At 42.3% G+C, this 18,543-nt stretch overlaps 1 protein-coding gene and 1 pseudogene across 6 annotated transcripts in view; both read right to left on the minus strand.

Moving 5' to 3' along the window:
- The window catches only part of GOLGB1 (golgin B1), a 73,672-nt gene extending 66,050 nt beyond the window's left edge, over nucleotides 1-7,622 (minus strand). For 5 of the 6 annotated variants that reach the window (XM_066241438.1, XM_066241437.1, XM_066241436.1 and 2 more), the window contains exons 1-3: nucleotides 7,019-7,622; nucleotides 1,378-1,530; nucleotides 1,072-1,224 (exon numbers count right to left, since the gene is read on the minus strand). In XM_066241438.1, coding sequence (XP_066097535.1) covers nucleotides 1,072-1,224; nucleotides 1,378-1,509 — 285 coding nt within the window. In that variant the 5' untranslated portion in view covers nucleotides 1,510-1,530; nucleotides 7,019-7,622. Of the gene's footprint in view, nucleotides 1-1,071; nucleotides 1,225-1,377; nucleotides 1,531-7,018 lie in introns of those variants that run through there. The other variant, XM_066241439.1, reaches the window with a different exon arrangement.
- A 4,412-nt stretch (nucleotides 7,623-12,034) lies between these two features.
- LOC136311920 (barrier-to-autointegration factor pseudogene) lies at nucleotides 12,035-12,676 on the minus strand (annotated as a pseudogene).
- Nucleotides 12,677-18,543: the final 5,867 nt, after the last annotated feature.

The following is an 18,543-nucleotide window of genomic DNA, read 5'->3' on the forward strand; positions in this document are numbered from 1 at the left end:
TAATTACTAAGGTCAGTGCCCCTGACTAAATACAACCATTTTCATCTCATGGCACAAATTAGTTACTAAAGAAGAAGAGGTCAGGGCCCCTTTTTCTTTAGTAATTAGTTTATGAGTGCGGAGAAACAAAGGTTGAAAATCACTGCCACCTTATAGAGAGGCCAAGGCAGTCTGATTCAGACTATAATGAATGAAGATTTAATCTACTACTATGTGGCCATATCAGGACATATAATATTCTAAATCAAGTCACTGAGTTAAAGAATTTCAGAGCTAGAAGAAACCTCGAGATCATCGGACTTAATCTTCTAACTAATGATGAAACTTCTCCAAAAGCTTTGTGCCTCTCCCATCTAAAGACCCTGCTTCAGTATTTACTTCTTCTCATTAGCCTTTTTAATTCTCTGAAAGTCTAACCCCCAACTAACATTTCATTTCCATGTTTTCTGTTGTTCTGTTCACTCTGTGTATGATTCATAGCCCAGCTAGACAGCAGGTTCAATAAGAAAGGATAGCATTTAATGCTGTATTTCTTTTCCTGACCAGGAGGGAGAACAGTGGATAGAGCATTGGACTGGGACACAGAGGACCCAGGTTTGAAACCCCAAGGTTGCTGGCTTGGTGCGGGCTCATCTGGCTTGAGCGCAGGCTCACCAGCTTGAGCGCAGGTTCATTGGCTTGAGTGTGGGATCATAGACATGACCCCAGGGTCGTTGGCTTGAGTCTAAAGGTCGCTGGCTTAGGCCCAAGGTTGCTGGCTTGAGCAAGGGGTTATTGGCTTGGCTGGAGCTCCCAGTCAAAGCACTTATGAGACAGCAATCAATGAACAACTAAGGGGCCACAACAAAGAATTGATGTTTCTCATCTCTTTCCCTTCCTGTCTGTCTGTCCCTATCTCTCCTCTCTCTCTCCTTCTCTCTTTCTCTCTCTCTTGTACCACATGCACACACTTAAAAAAAAGGGATAGCATTTGATGCTGTACTACTTTCACTTCATAAATATGTGATTAGTGAAGATCTGTTATATTGAAAGTCTTTTTCCACTTATATGTATTCTACGCAGTCACCATACCTTCAATAGTTGTCTCTTTGACTGAGGCTCTGGAAGCAGAGCATTCTCTCCTTGTGCCTTCAATTCTTCTATGTATCTATTCAAAGAAGTTACTTGGGCCTTAGCATGAAGTTTCACTTTTTTAATTTTGTCATCAGAAGCTCTTCTTTCATCCTATCAAAGAACAATGATGATAAATTCATAAATGTTTACTCATCACTTATCTACTGATAACAAAAGTAGGCATCATCTCACAACATCAGGGAAATATGAATCAGATTCTCTACTCTTTTAGTAAATACTCAGCAAGAATGAAAACAATGGTACCTGTAAAACTGCATCTTTCTGCTGCAGTTCAGCATCCTTCTGTCTAATGGTTTCTTTTAGCTCCGCCACCAACTGTTCTGCATAAGTCAGGCGTTCCACAACACCCTCTTGTGTTTTGTTATTAAATTCCATGTCAGATTCTTGAGGTAATTCCTAGTATTTAGACAAAGAAGTTGTCAATGCACCAGGAAAAAGGTATTAGCTTCTAAACAGGAGTTTCTTCATTCCAACTTTATCTTATCCCAAATCATATCCTTATTTAGGAAATCTTTCCAACTCTGATTCAATATAATTCTTACCATAGCCATTTACAAGTTTTTTGTAAATGTTAAGCATTTTCCAAACATTAGCTCATTTACAGTATTATTCAAATTTTACCAAAGAGAAAAATAAACAGAAGCAAAGACCACAAACCAGTAAGTGGGAGCACCCAAAATTTAAAATTAAAATAGTTGAATAAAATTCTCTTTAACCTCTCAGCAATAATGCTTGTCCTTTCAGAAAATTCAAGTTCTTTTGATTCCCTATGTGGTCCTCAGGAAATACAGCGCAAACTTGGAAGTTGATGGATGAATTTACAATAGCAAACAGTCTCAAGTTAGAAAAGTACTCCAATTCTGCCACATGTCATTCAAATCTTTCTATGGAAAAGGAATATATATCCAATAGCAGTTGAAACAAGCTAATATTAAACAAGTCTCTGGAGAGCAAAGGAAAAAGATCTCGTGAATCTCATTCAGGACTTGATTCCTATCCCTGTAGCTCTTAGACTACAAGCTTACAGAAGGTCCATTTATAAAGTCTCAGTATTATTCTTTTTTCTTTCTTTCTTTTATTTTAAATTGACTTGAGGGAGAAGGGGAAAGAAAGAGAGGGAAGGAAAAAGAGCGAGAAGAGAGAGAGAAACACTGATTTGTTTTTCCACTTTAGGCATTTATTGGTGGATTCTTGTATTTGCCCTCACTAGGGATCAAACCCAGAACCTCAGCCTATGGGGAGGATGCTCTAACCACTTGAGCTACCTGGCCAGGGCTTCAATATTTTTCTTAATCATCTTTTCATCTCTTCTACCTAGCACATGGGAGGCTGTTCACACCCTTCTACCTTAAATCATTTTCCTTAGAACATGGAACCTATGCCTCATCAGTTTAATTCAGAACAGAGCTACTTACAGGGTCTAAAGAATCCCTCATATTCTGATTACTGTAATATTCTGATAATTCATGTAACATTACATTTGCTAATCCTGAGATTCGGCTGAACATTTCTGCAGGAAAAGAAAACATAAGAATCAGTAAATATAGAATATAATCTTTTCCTATATTGGAAACCATATCATCTATAAGTGAAATAAGAAAACTGTGTAGGTGATATATATTAGAAACAAACAGTAGTATGATGGTATATTCTAAAAAGACATTTGAGTATGTATAATGCAGTCACACACTTTCCTTTTCAGGGACAACTGCACAGAGATGTTTAAGCACCATCACTAGTATTTTCAAGGTAACACACAAATACATGATTGTTTAGTGAGAACTAATGTACCTTACAGGTTATCCTCAACTCCAGTTTTTTCAACAGAACTTCATTTACAAACATGAACTTCTAACTGTTCCTTCCCTTCCCAGACTGTTCTCTGCTACTCTGCTAAATCTATCCCATGATTCAGCAAATTTTTTTATGTGCCCCATGAACCCCATTCTTTCAGAAAGCTATGATTTCCCTAAAATTTAAATATAATCCTTGTGAGTGAGCCCCATCTTGAGGGAACAGATCCAGGGAGTCTTGCTATGTGCCCTCCTGAAAACTGGGATGAAGGTTTCAGAGCTGGTGTGGTTGTAATTATGGAAAAGGTCACTGTCATTTAATCCTCAAATCAAGCCAATTGAGGTTCTCCCTTTACATACCATCTATCATTATAGAAAGCATTGTTTTATCTGCAACCTGGGTTAAATAAGTAAACATGTTATTAGGAGAAAAATAAACAAATATAATCTATTTCCTGAGTCACCTCATTATCCAGCATTTGTCATTGGGGCTGAAAATAGAGCTGGATGCATGAGAACATTCATACACTTAAATATACTTATAGTTCCGCCCTGGCTGGTTGGCTCAGCGGTAGAGCGTCGGCCTAGCGTGCAGAGGACCCGGGTTCGATTCCCGGCCAGGGCACACAGGAGAAGTGCCCATTTGCTTCTCCACCCCTCCGCCGTGCTTTCCTCTGTGTCTCTCTCTTCCCCTCCCGCAGCCAAGGCTCCATTGGAGCAAAGATGGCCCGGGTGCTGGGGATGGCTCTGTGGCCTCTGCCTCAGGCGCTAGAGTGGCTCTGGTTGCAACATGGCGACGCCCAGGATGGGCAGAGCATCGCCCCCTGGTGGGCAGAGCGTTGCCCCTGGTGGGCATGCCGGGTGGATCCCGGTCGGGCGCATGCGGGAGTCTGTCTGACTGTCTCTCCCTGTTTCCAGCTTCAGAAAAATGAAAAGAAAAAAAAAAAAAAATATATATATATATATACACACACACACACACACACACACACACACACACTTATAGTTCCATGAGCACTCTGAGGACTATATAGACTAAGATGAAATGATGCAGAATAGTATCGCCCCAAAGAATTCCATATTTTAATATCATAGGCTCCCTCTAGACTCAGGATTTATGCACACAGATGTTAACTAGAGCAGTGTTTGTGATGGCCAATAACTGGTAATAATCTGAACGTCCATCAACAGAGGACTAAATACATTTGATATTTCTACAAGGGAACGCTGTAGAGCCTTTTTTAAAAATAAGGCCGTTTTATACATATGGATATGGAAAATACCTAATATGTAGTATTGAGTGGCAAAGAAGGGTATAAAATAGCATGTGTTCTATGATTCCACTTGGAGAGAAAAAGGAAGAGGAAATAGATATGTGCTTGAATATGTTTAGAAAGTTTCTCAGGGAAAATATTATTTACAGTGCTTACTTCTGGAAGGTGAGGAATGGGGAAAAGGGTCAGTAGAGAAAGATATTTGTTTTTATATAACATCCTTTTGTATTAAATTTCATTTTACCAAAAGCCCATACTGCTGATTATAAAGTAGCTTATTAAAAATAGAGTGTTATAGCCCTGGCCGGTTGGCTCAGCGGTAGAGTGTCGGCCTAGCGTGCGGAGGACCCAGGTTCGATTCCCAGCCAGGGCACACAGGAGAAGAGCCCATTTGCTTCTCCACCCCTCCGCTGCGCCTTCCTCTCTGTCTCTCTCTTCCCCTCCCGCAGCCAAGGCTCCATTGGAGCAAGGATGGCCTGGGCGCTGGGGATGGCTCTGTGGCCTCTGCCCCAGGCGCTAGAGTGGCTCTGGTCGCAACATGGCGACGCCCAGGATGGGCAGAGCATCACCCCCTGGTAGGCAGAGCATCGCCCCCTGGTGGGCGTGCCGGGTGGATCCCGGTCGGGCGCATGCAGGAGTCTGTCTGACTGTCTCTCCCTGTTTCCAGCTTCAGAAAAATGCAAAACAAAACAAAACAAAACAAAACAAAACAAAAGAGTGTTATAGAGCCTAAGCTCTACTTATATAGAGGTTCCTAACAATAGAGTATATAATAATCAATGGTGAGACATTTCACAAATAACTTATTCCTAATAGCAGTTAACCTAAAGAAGTTTATAAATGATTTATTTTTTTTATAAGCAAGAGCAAAACCAACATCCTTCTAATTAATCCATTAATGCAAAGGGGTAAAAAAGAGAGGAATCTTTAAGAATCAAGCAGAAGGAAAATAAATTATCTTCTACAGACGATTATTTTTAGAAGAATCTGCATCTCAGAAGAATGGAGGTCCTCAAAAATATTTTTAAAAAGAAGATTCCCGGGCCTGGCCTGTTGGTTCAGAGGCTAGAGCGTCAGCTGGTGTGACCAAGTTCCATCCCCAGTCAGTGCACACAGAAGTAATCATCTGATTCCCTTCCCCTCCCTCACTTTCTTCTGTCTCCCTTCCCCTCTCACAGCCAGTGGTTTGATTGGTTCAAGCATGGGCCAGGGCACTGAGGATATAGCTCAGTTGATTCCAGCATCAAGCATTGACCCCAGATGGGGTTGTTGAGTGGATCCTGGTCAGGGAGCATGTGGAAGCCTATCTCCCCTCCTCTCACTTAAAAATAAAAATAAAATAAAAAGAAGATTCCTAAGTCTGTAAGTCTTCAGAGATGCCAATAGTCTCCTTAAAACTAAGGAAACACCTTTATATGGAAACCACAGTAATTTGGGAGTATCCCCGGGAGTGGGCAAGATTTGGTTTTCATTCTTTAAAAAATATGCTTTTACATATTTTATAACATATTTATAGTGTCATTTACCCATTACCCACAATTAAAGAAACAATATTTGGAGGATGCTTATTTTAACATGTTTTACTGATGGAGGTACAATAAAAAATGTTTGGAAATTACTGATGTAGTCAAACAAATTTAATGCTGCAAAGAGAAAAGCATTTAATGGTCTTTCCATAGACAAGGGGTGAAAAGTAAAAGCTGTGAAAGTGTACAATGCCATCATTTTTTTAGTTCTCTTCAACTTTTCCCTGTATCTATCTAGTCCATGATCAAATCCTGCCATTTTCCAAAAGAACATTTCCTGATATTCCATCATTCACTATAATTGGACCATCCAAATTTAATTACTGCATACTTCTGTAAGGCCTCCAGCCTCTCTCTACCCAGTTCTTCACTGTCATCTTAAAGAGCTGTGAGATTTTCTTTAAAAGCCCAGAGAGTTTCCAACTATTTCAAAAAGTGAAAATACTTATCCAGTAATTTTAAATATCTGTCTCACTTTAAACTGTCCTCTCCACAAAGAACAACTGGCACTCTTTAAATAAGTCAGACAAATGTATTTCTCATTTGTCAATGGGTTTGTCCTCCCCTTCACGCTCCTACACGCCACTCGCATTATGCAGAATAAACTGTCTCCACACTACCAAATCAAGTTTCTTTTCCGCCAGTACTCTCTTCACGAGCCCCTTTCCTCTTTTAGCCTTCCCATCTCTGCCTGGGATTTTAGTGTTGATGGCACTGCAAGAATCATCCCTCTCCGAATCTCTCTAGCAACTAGCAGGATTGTCTCATAGGCCCTCGTTGGCGTTAATCTCTCCAGTGTTTCTGTGATCTCCGCCCTCAAGACCTTTGATTTGTTTGGGTCCCGCCTCCCCTTCCGGACACGAAGTTTGTTTAGGGCCTGAGCAGGTCAGGTTCTTTCCGACATCAGCTGCTGCGTACCCAAGCCGCCCTAAGCAGGCCGCTCAGGGCAAGGCCGTGGGGGCAGGACTGGTCCGAGCGCCTTCTCTGTCGCTCCGGGAGGAGAAACGTCCTGGGCAGAGAGCGGACAGCGCGTACGTGCCCGAGGCCGCGCAGAGCTACTCCGAACCCCTCCCCCCCTCTTCCCGCAGGTCCAGCAGGCCTGTGGGTGATAGAACTAGGCCCGGCAGGGGAAGAGAGGCGAGTGAAGAGCCGGATCTCGAACTGAATCTGGAAGAGGCCGGGCGGGGAGGGGACCTGAGGTGGCTGCTTGGGCAGCTTCGCGAACCCTGTGGCGAGGGCTGCCGTGAAAAGACTGATGGAGGGGAGGAGTTGGGGAGCGTCCCCCACTCACCTGGAAGAGGCTACTGCCAGGGGCTCCAGCTGCCCCCTTCCAAATTTAAGCCACGTCAGCTCAGGAATCCCAAACACAACACCGACCAACGCCGGGCCCCGCAGGGCACTCAACCACTCGCTGTTGGGACGGAAAATGGGACTAGGGCGTGGGCCAATCAGGGCTATCGGCGGAGAGTTACCAAGGAGACCAGGCACGCCTTGTTTGAACTAACCCATCAACTATGACGCAAACCAATCATCGCCAGGAAATGCTCCACTTCCTCAAAGAAGCAGCCAATGGACTCTAAAGAGTAGTGTAGGGGGGAGGTCAAGTGGGAGCTAGCGTTCCGGAAGAAGATTTGGGTTCGAGCCGGAAATGGTTGGAGGACTGACGTTTTGGGAAAGGCTAGGTGTTTCCAGTGTCAGGTGTTTCGGCGGAGTTCCTCCAGTTCTCTCGCCGCGTTTGCCGCGGCTGACCCAGACTACCGTTTGGGCTTTTGTGTAGACCCTGTGGAGCGGACGCCTGCTGCCATTAAGGTTGTTGAATGAGCTGTGAGATGAGAGTGGGGATGTGGGTTTATGCTCTTAGAGTCAATAAAATGTAAGAGCCAGAGAGTTCTCTGATGACCTTTTTCATTTTACTGGTGAAAAATGAGAACCAGACTAAAGTGACATGCCCACAGACAAATAGCGACTTAGTGATGGAACTTTGACTAGAACCTGGTTGGTGTCTATCAGAGATGTCTCTAAGGACATGAGCGAGAGAGAAAAGCCATAACCAGGAAAGTGCCTCTTAGGAAGTGGCGCTTGAGCTGGGCCAAAGATGAGATTTGAGGAGTCAGGTGCTAGAATGGGAGTCAGTGAGGAGCTCCAGTAACAAGTTACTGAAATCATGCATTCTCTACCCAACCCCTACGGAAAGTGGGTAAAGTAGTCAGCTTCTGTGATTTCAGTTCATCTCTTTTTTTTTGCACTTTTTAAAAAATTATTTTTATTTATTTATTCATTTTAGAGGGGGGGAGAGAAGGGGGAGAGGAGCAGGAAGCTTCACCTCTCATATGTGCCTTGACCGGGCGAGCCCAGGGTTTTGAACTGGCAATCTCAGCATTCCAGGTTGACGCTTTATCCACTGCGTCACCACAGGTCAGGCCAGTTAATCTCTTAACAGAGTATTAGTTTGAATTTACTGAGGCATACTGTGTGCCAGGCAGTAGGCTAGCTCACTATATGCATCTTTTCACCCTGATGCCCAGTGAGGTTTTTGCTGGCCACCCATCTGAATTGCAGTCCCCTGCAATTACTGTATACTGTTCTTGGACCTGAAGATAGAGTTGAGACCAAAAGAGACAAAAATTCCTGCTGTTTCCGAACTCAATTTAGTGAGGAGAGAGAAAATGAAGATACATAAGTAATATAATATGATAGATGACAAAGTGCTTAGGTAAAAAGCAGAGAAGAGGTATGGTGTATGTGGGGGAGTGCAATTTTAGAAAAACAGACCAGGCTTGATGACTTTTGTTTGATCCTCTTATACTCAAAACTTGCAATGTGCAGGGCAGCCCTTCCAGAGCCTGACATGAACCACTGCTTGGAAGGTCTTCTGCAGGCTCTCCAAGAGTTTCTAGTTGAGGTCAGCAAATAGGGAACGTTGCGGAGTGTGAACTGCAGCTGTCTAGGGCTAAATCACACAGCTGACTACATCAACAGCTGAAACTGCTCCCTTATGATTTGTAGACCTCCGATGAAGCTGCTCTCTGTGTTATATTTAAATAGTCATTAAATATAATCCTCATTAAATAGGGTAAAAGTCTAAATTAAGAGATTTGGATTTTGTTTGAAAATATGTGTAAATACTTCCCCTGCAGAACTCTGGCTTCTATCAGTTATCAGCAAAAATTCCAAACAAATCCAGAGTATACCAAACACCTCACACTCAAAGCCTAGGAAAAGATCATTCTGAAATTCCTAGCCAGAGGCAGATTTAACGGCAGGCACACCGGGCATGCGCCCTGGGCCCCAACTTCTAAAGGGCCCTGCAAAACCCCAACTTTACACATTTTTCTAATGACACCAAGTTTCGTTTCATATGTCCAATTTATCATTAATAGTACATAATATTTTTATTTATCTAAAAATATGGTTAACATGTATTTTTATTTTCCAAGTCTCTCTCTCTCTCTCTCTCTCTCTCTCTCTTTTGTTAAGGGGCCCAGTATTTTCTTCTGTGCCTGGGGCCTCAACTGACCTTAATCCACCTCTGTTCCTAGACTTCAGGTAGTGAGTCATGGGTGTTTTCTCTGGAAGTGCAGAAATAGCTGGACATATGTTGGTGCTTATTTCTTGACTAGGACCTACCTGCAGAATACTACTGTAGCAGATAGGAACTTGGGTCACACCAATGCTGAGGACGGAGGATCTTCTGCTCTGAATAGTTTGGGCTGTTCTGGTGTCTCTAGGAGGCCAATGTGACATGGGGTAGATTTCAGACTATTTGTCTCCATGTTAACAGTTGGTAGTCATCCTTCACAGATGTTAGAGGAAGCCTCCTAAAGGAATCAGGACTTCTGTTCTCCTGACTTTCCTCCTAGGAATGTTGGCACTTCAGATTAAGCACTAGACCCATGGAGAGACTGGGCTGGCTCTAGGAAAACTAAATCCAGGCCTGACGACTTGTTTCATCCTCTTGACGCTTTAAAACTTACAATGTACAGTAGCCCTTGATGTGTATTTTTATTGCCAGCTCTAGGTTTCTGATCTCCACAGGTCTCTCTATATCAGGGGTCTCAAACTCGCGGCCGTGCGGCCTGCCCACCAATTTTGTGCGGCCCGCAGACTAATCAAACTTCGTGGATTAATCTGCGGGCCAGTCTTTTTTATTTTCGTTTTCTTTTTTTAGCAAGACAATTGGGGGGGATAGAAGGAGCATCAACTTGTAGTTGCATCGCTTTAGTTGTTCATTGATTGATTCTCATACGTGCCTTGACTGGGGGGCTCAAGCTAAGCCCGTGATCCCCTTGCTCAAGCCAGGGATTATTTTGATGAGTCCACGCTCAAGCAGGTGACCTCAGGGTTTCAACCCTGGGACATCAGCATGTCCCAGGTTGACGCTTAATATTCAGTGCACCGGTCAGGCGGCCTGTCTTTTCATTCTTGCTAAGCATCCTCAAGCAGAAGCAGTTTGCTTGAAAAAGGTGGAAAGTGGTAAGTAGGAACCCTGGCACATGAGAGAACAGGAAAGCTACAGGGACCAGGCATCCTTGCCTGGGGATAACAAGGGCTGTCTCCCAGCCATGGTCTGGCTGGAAGCTGCTGCTCTTACAGCTCTCTCTTCAGGGACTAGAAATGCTAGAGTTGTTTGACTCAAAGGCCTGGAATAGGCTAGCTTCCAGGAGAATTGATTGTGGCCTCTTTTAACTTCAAGTCTTCCCCCACAGAATCAGCAGGCTGGGTACTTAATGTAGCATGTGGATCCAGGCAGAAAACCTTGGAAGACATTGTAGGCCAAGGGTGGAGAATGGTTCAAACAGGCTTGCTCTCCACAGAGGGAGAAGCCCCAGTGTTTTGTAGAGGAGAAGCAGCCATCATGACACAATAACTCAGGTACTAAATTTGTGTGCATCATTATTGAGCACTTCCAATATATCAGGAAGTCATATGGGGAATAATTGTGATCTCCTCATCCTAAGGCACCAAAAGGCAAGGACATGTAGAATCTGAAACCAAGGAGAAGAAAATTTCTAAGAGGTATAATCATAAAGTTCTTATTAAACACTCATTCAAAATATTTATAAGCACAGACTATGTGCCAGGCACTTGTGTGGCTAATTTTTTATCTAGGAGCTAAGAATAAACCCAGGCCTCTAAGTCAGTTTTGTGATGGGGACTTACTTCTCTAGCCCAGCAATTGAAGAATGTTCTTATGTACCTTAGGGCATGGTCCCCAACCTTTTTTGGGCCACGGTTTAATGTCAGAAAATATTTTCACGGACCGGCCTTTAGGGTGGGACAGATAAATGTATCACGTGACTGAGACAAGCGTCAAGAGTGAGTCTTAGACGGATGTAACAGAGGGAATCTGGTCATTTTTTAAAAATAAAACACTGTTCAGACTTAAATATAAATAAAACGGAAATAATAAATAAGTTATTTATTCTTTCTCTGCGGACTGGTACCAAATGGCCCATGGACTGGTACCGGTCTGTGGCCCAGGGGTTGGGGACCACTGCCTTAGGGGATGTGGCAGGTCCCTCTTTTGGAGAAATCCCAAGTACTATAAAATTCCTCAGGATACAGCTGTATCTAAAATGTTAAGATACTAGCACAATGAGAATACTAGAATTCAAGTTACATATCAAACTGACATCTCTGATATACTTCATAGGAACTTTCAAGGACTATATCACTGAAGCCTACCCTCATTAATATTTCCAGCAAAAGGATCACCAAGAATAACAGAGTGACCCTACCATTGCAGATATAACTGATAAATTTGAAGATTTGCATATAAAGCACATACTTACTCCTAATTGTCCTTGGTATGTTCTGCTCAGTAAAATCCCCTTGGTTTTTTTTTGTTTGTTTGTTTGTTTTTTGTATTTTTCTGAAGCTGGAAACGGGGAGAGACAGTCAGACAGACTCCCGCATGCGCCCGACCGGGATCCACCCGGCACGCCCACGAGGGGGTGATGCTCTGCCCCTCCAGGGCATCGCTCTGTTGCGACCAGAGCCACTCTAGCGCCTGGGGCAGAGCCCAAGGAGCCATCCCCAGCGCCCGGGCCATCTTTTTGCTCCAATGGAGCCTCGGCTGCGGGAGGGGAAGAGAGAGACAGAGAGGAAGGAGGGGGGGTGGAGAAGCAGATGGGCGCTTCTCCTGTGTGCCCTAGCCGGGAATCGAACCCGGGACTTCTGCACGCCAGGCCGATGTTCTACCACTGAGCCACCCGGCCAGGGCTTCCCCTTGGGTTTTTTTTTTTTTCCACTGACTTTATTGATTTAGAAAACTTTATGTGGACAGTGACTGTTTGCCAAAAGAAAATGGCAAAACAGACCAGAGGTGAAGATGAGGGTGAGGGAAATGGCTACGAATTCACTCATATAAGCTGGTAATTATCGATCTGAAACTGGGAGGGGAAGAAGGGAGATGCATGCAAGAACAAGAATTCCAAAAAAGTTGAAATGGTGAGGGGAGAGAACTCCCCCCAAAGACCCTGGAGGTGAGTAGACAGCAGTTGTTTCCTTCGTAGAAGACAAGGGAGGAGCCCCCACTCCACTGCACACTCTGGAGACTCAAGGCTGGGGTTAGGAACTGGGGGCTCCCCAGAGAACATCACAAGAAGGTGTCACACCACTCTCGGAGGCACCCGAAGCAGTCCCGGGACTGCTTGGCATTGGCGCCACATGTGTCCTTTAGCCATTCCCGGAAGAGGTCTTCGTCTTTCTTTAGCACAAGAAACTGGCCAAGGACCACGTAGGCCTTGTCAAAGCCCCTTTCCTCCAGCTTCTTGCCCTGGACGTCACCAATGCCTGCCAGGCTCCCCACGGGCTTTTCTCCCATGGGCTCTGCCACGAAGTCTCGATGCTTTTGGGAGGTTGTCATCTGATCAGTTTCAATCTGCAACTCCAGCTCCCCTAACGGCCCCTGTCGCCGCCCGGCTGCTCCCGCGATACCTCAACCCACTAGAACCTTCTTCCACTTCCCCCCCTTGGTTTTTATCAGAAGTTTTTTTGTTTGTTTTTTTTAAACTTTTTATTTTATTTTATTTATTCATTTTAGAGAGGAGAGAGAAAGGGAGAGAGAGAGACAGAGAGGGAGAGAGACAGAGAGAGAAGGTGGGGAGGAGCTGGAAGCATCAACTCCCATATGTGCCTTGACCAGGCAAGCCCAGGGTTTCAAACTGGCGACCTCAGCATTTCTAGGTCAACGCTTTATCCAGTGCGCCACCACAGGTCAGGCTTATCAGAAGTTTTAAACAGGATACCTTCTTCATTTACTAATTGAGTACTATTTAGGAAGGTGTATTCAACCTAGCATCAAAACCAACCTATTAATGGATTTTGTATGATCATCAGCAGTTAGCAGCCTCCCTTCTGATTCCTGAAATAATGCAACCCTACCACCCTTTGTCTCCTGCCTTATTCCTCTTAGCTCTTCAGACTATCAACCTTCTCATTAACTTTCCTTACACACATTTTAATTAGGCTGACAGGCATAAGGTATACTGACCTATTAATATGAATGATTTAGCTGCATAATTTATATATCCAGTAATAAAATACCTTATAGGAGTCCTATACAGGCACAGGTATTAGTCTACTTCCTGGAACAGTCTTTCTCAATAAGATATGACTTCCTCTTTATGCCTGTGTGGTGCTGAGGGTTGCATATTCTAGAGAAGGCCACCTAGGACTTTGTCTCATCTCTTTATCTTCTTTATGTAATATGGGAATTCCATTAAGCCAATGTAGTCAATCCATATCAATTTTATATTTATATTTCTATGCTGCATATTTTTGTGACAGTATTACATGAAAATCCAGAGCACTAAAATTGCTTGGATCTCAAAAGTAGGGCAAACCCACTTTCCATGTGACAGACAAATCCACACTCAATCAGTGCCTCTTCATGATAAATTGAATATATTTTTTTCATTCCCTATGCCTAAAACAGTCCTCCTTCTCCTTTAACTGGTCAGTTCATTTTTAGTTCACTTTCCTGAGAGGCTTCTTCTGTCCGTCTCCCAGACTAAGTTAGTGACTCTCAGTATACATTACTCTCTGCAGAATAACAGTCATAACACTTTAATTCACTTGCTTAATATTTCCCTCTTCTACTGAAATGTAAACTCCATTAGCAGAGACTGTCTTCTGTATCTAGCACGGCATCTGTTGCATAAATTCTTCTAGGTATTCACTGAATGAATAGCTGTATCTTAGAGTTTAAAATCTTTTGAGATAATAGACACTTGGTCAAATATTGAGAATTCAGTCATTGAGGAGTTATTAAGTGGACATAATGCATAGTGGAGGACTAGAAATATATGTATAATGCACCATCCCAGCCTCAAGAGGGCTTCAAATAAAGTCCTCTTGTATGAATGGGCCATTTTCATACAACCAATTAAATAGCTATATAAATTCCAGAAATGAAAAGAGTGAATGATTAACTGTAGTGAATAAATGGTTCGTTTTAGAGTTATATAGAGCCAGATTTTTATTTTATTTTATTTTTTTTACAGAGACAGAGAGAGAGTCAGAGTGAGGGATAGAAAGAGACAGACAGGAACGGAGAGATGAGAAGCATCAATCATTAGTTTTTCGTTGCGCATTGTGACACCTTAGTTGTTCATTGATTGCTTTCTCATATGTGCCTTGACCGTGGGCCTTCAGCAGACCGAATAACCCCTTGCTCGAGCCAGCGACCTTGGGTCCAAGCTGGCGAGCTTTTTGCTCAAGCCAGATGAGCCCGCGCTCAAACTGGCAACCTCGGGGTCTCGAACCTGGGCCTTCGCATCCCAGTCTGACGTAGAGCCAGATTTTAACCTAGGCAAGATAGTCAAAGCCTCTTGTCTTTAGTTTTCACATCTGTGAAATAGAAATTATAAATGTTCCTATCTTGTAAGGATTAAATGAGAACGATCATAAAGTAATTAGCAGAGATGGGCAAATATCACACAATAAATTTTAACTATTATTTAGTAGCAGTAGTACACACTAGGTGAGGGACCAACTGTTAAAGACAAATGCTGAAATGGTCATCTTAGATCAGCAGTTCTTAAACTTTGATAAAAAAAGACAAGCAATAACAAGTGTTGATAAAGATGTGGAGAAAAGGAAATCCTTGTACACTGTTGTTGGAACTGTAAATTGGTACAGCCATTATGGAAAACAATATGGAGCTCCCTAAAAAATTAAAAATGTAACTACCATATGATCCAGCCATTTCCTTTCTGGGTATATATCTAGAGGAAGTGAAATATATATAATAGAATATTATACAGCTGCAAGAAAAAAGGAGATTCTGCCATTTGTGACATGAATGAAACTGGAGGACATTATAGGAAGTGAAATAAGCCAGAAAGAAAAATTAAAAAACACTGTATATGATCTTACTTGTATGATGACTTTTTTTTTTTTTTTTTTTTTTAAGATCAGAGGAGTCAGAGAGACAGACTCCTGCATGAACCTCTGATTGGTGGATCCCCATCAGGGGAATTGCTCTGTTGCTTGGAAACCCAGCTATTTTAAGTGCCTCAGGCAGAGGCCACAGAGCCATCCTCAACGCCTGTGGCCAGCTCACTTGAGCTAATTGAACCATGGCTGCAGGAAGGGGTAAGAAAAAGAGAAGAGTGAGGGGTGGAGAAGCAGATGGTTGCTTTTCCTGTGTGCCCTGACTGGGAAATGAACCCAGGACATCCACACATCAGCTGATGCTCTACCACTGAGCCAACCGGCCAGGGCCTATCTGGACCCTTAAAAAAATCAAATTAGTGGCCTGACCTGTGGTGGCGCAGTGGATAAAGCATCGACCTGGAAATGCTGAGGTTGCCGGTTCGAAACCCTGGGCTTGCCTGGTCAAGGCACATATGGGAGTTGATGCTTCCAGCTCCTCCCCCCTTCTCTCTCTGTCTCTCTCTCCTCTCTCTCCCTCTCTGTCTCTCTCTCCTCTCTAAAAATGAATAAATAAAATTTAAATAAATAAATAAAGGAATCTACATAAAAAAAAAAAAATCAAATTAGTAGAAACAGAGTAGAATGGTGGTTACCAGGAGCTGGAAGGTGGAGGAAATGGGGAGATGCTGTTCAAAGGATACAAACTTTCAGTTATAAGATGAATAAATTCTGCAAATCTAGTGTACATCATCGTGACTACAGTTAAAAATATCATATTATATATATGAAATTTGCTAAGTGTAGATCCTAAGCATTCTCACCACATAAACAAGAGGTAATTATGTGAGATGATTGATGTATTGTATTAACCTGATTGTGCTAATCATTTCACGACTATATAGATGAAATCATCACATTATACACTTTAAATATATACTTTTGTCAATTAAACCTCAATAAACCACCTGACCAGGTGGTGGCGCAGTGGATGGAGCATCGAACTGGGATGCCGAGGACCCTGGTTCAAGACCCGGAGGTTGCCAGATTGAGCGCGGGCTCATATGGTTTGAGCAAAAGCTCACCAGCTTGGACCCAAGGTTGCTGGCTCGAATAAGAGCACGGGGTTACTTGGTCTGCTGAAGGCCCATGGTCAAGGCACATATGAGAAAGCAATCAATGAACAACTAAGGTATCCCAACGAAAAACTGATGATTGATGCTTCTCATCTCTCTCCGTTCCTGTCTGTCTCTCTCTGACTCTGTCTCTGTCAAAACAAAACAAAAAAACAAACCTCAATAAACCTGGAGAAAAAAAAAGACTTCAAAATTTAATCATTAAATTGGCCCTAGCAATCATGCATTTTGATTCCCTTTTGCCATAATTTGAGGTTGACCTTAATGATATGGATATTTCTGAAATGAAAAACATGATTCAGAGTGGCTTTTCAACAGAATTTGTCTTACTACATAATTTTCTACTTCTATTATGTTAAGAATTTGTATTCCTCATATTTTTCTCATATTATTTATATTATAAAGTATATATAAATGCACTTTATTCTCTATAGAAAATGACCCCTGATGTGAGCAAGTCATCCAACAAAATTTGTGACAAAATGTAGATGATTAAATTATTGATGAAATCACTTTTTCATGTGTCTTAGATTTTTTAGTCTCATCTGAGTAATGCAGAATTGTTTTGTTATAGTAATATAGTAAATATAATAGCATTATAAGTCAGAGACTATGACAGCATTGTCAGAATTTGGATTGTCTTTCAGTATTGCTGTGGGGGGGTTGAGTTAGTCAGTTTAGCTGGGCTTGGTTCTTTTTATCTTCAATGCACCCCAATTCCTTTATTTTTTAGCTGCTGTTACCTTGTGCTTAAAGAGGGGTCTGGAAAGCTGTTCTCAGTGTTCCTGTTCTACCCTCCACTTTTAACCACCCCTGTATGCTTTTCCATAGAGGGAACTCCCTGCACTTTTACCCTATCCCAGCAGTAAACTTTATTACTTGGTGTTAGGCGAGACTTCAGGTCATGGGTGGTCTATTGTCCTGATCCAGCCTAAATTTTAGGCCAGGTCTCTTCTTCCTGGGTTTGGGGTATGGCTTCCTCAGGGTTCCTACCCTTTACCCCATGGCATTCAAATTGCTTCATCTCTGTGGCTGGTCTTGAGCAGGAGAGTTTCCTCCCAAGAATTAGTTGACCTCTGGTTTCTACTGATGTAACATTTCTGGGCCCAAGATTTTTTTTGCCCCTCTCAGGAGTGGAAGGTTTTGTTTCTATCCCTTCCTCAGCAATGCTAGAGCTCTACTTGTGTCTGGGTCTAGTGTTTCCTATCCCGCCCCAGGGACAGATAGATTTTGATTCTATTCCTTCTTTACATGCAATAGAATTTTGTCAGAACCTTGCAGGTAAGAGGGCTTGCTGCCCCTGCCCTTACAACTTTAAGGTTATTAAGGCCAGGGTTTGGGAAAGCAGGTAACGCTTTGGGCATATCATCTAGTAAGTAGCAGTCTATCACTTGTTTGCCTGCACCACTAAGGGCATCTCTTTAGGCCTCCTACTGCCCCCAAAGTTTCTTGTATGTGCTAGAGGTCTAAATTCTCCTGCTATATGAAACTCCTAGATAGTTTAAAGTGACATGCTACCCTACACTTGGCCTTTAAAATTTTAGTTGATTTCTTATCCTGCTACCTGTCTCCTATGCTCTATGAAAGATGAAATAGTTCATCTCACAGATACTGAATCTTATTATCAGTATCTGTGAGATGAACTATTTCATCTTTTAGAGCAACATTTTCATAGAAGTTTCTACATTCTAAATGAAACCAAAACTCTCATCTGCTTATTCTTACAGATGAACTTTATACATTTCTTTTCCAATCCCTAATAAAAATATTAGGATTTTGATTAGAATTTTACTAAACTCAACTTTGGGGGAATGGACATTATACTATTTGGTCTTCCCATCCAGAAATAGTGGTATTTATACTCATTTATACAAAACACACACTCCAGGTTCCTTAATCACTTGTTAACTGATTTAACTTAAATTCCATATAGTTACAAACACAAATAGTGGTGACTTTTGCTATTAAAACACAAGTAAAGATAAATAGGGACACCAGAGATTAATAGGTTGGAACCAAATAATCATCTAGGTACCTAGAATCATAACAAAAATTAAGCATTCTATTTAGCTTTGAGATTCTTAGGAGACAAGAAAAAAAAAGGGTAATAGTGGGTTATACAGTTCTCATAGAAAGAACGCAATTTTACCTTGAGAAATTTTTCTTGCATCGAATCCTATGATTTTTTAAATGTAGTACCTTCTAGAGATAATTAGATAGAAATTGAGTTCAAACACTATTGTGTAGAAAACAAATGTTCTTCAGTTGACCACTTCTTTTCCATATCTTAATAAAGGCCAAG

The sequence above is a fragment of the Saccopteryx bilineata genome, chromosome 8, assembly GCF_036850765.1.
Source record: "Saccopteryx bilineata isolate mSacBil1 chromosome 8, mSacBil1_pri_phased_curated, whole genome shotgun sequence".
NCBI lineage: Eukaryota > Metazoa > Chordata > Mammalia > Chiroptera > Emballonuridae > Saccopteryx > Saccopteryx bilineata.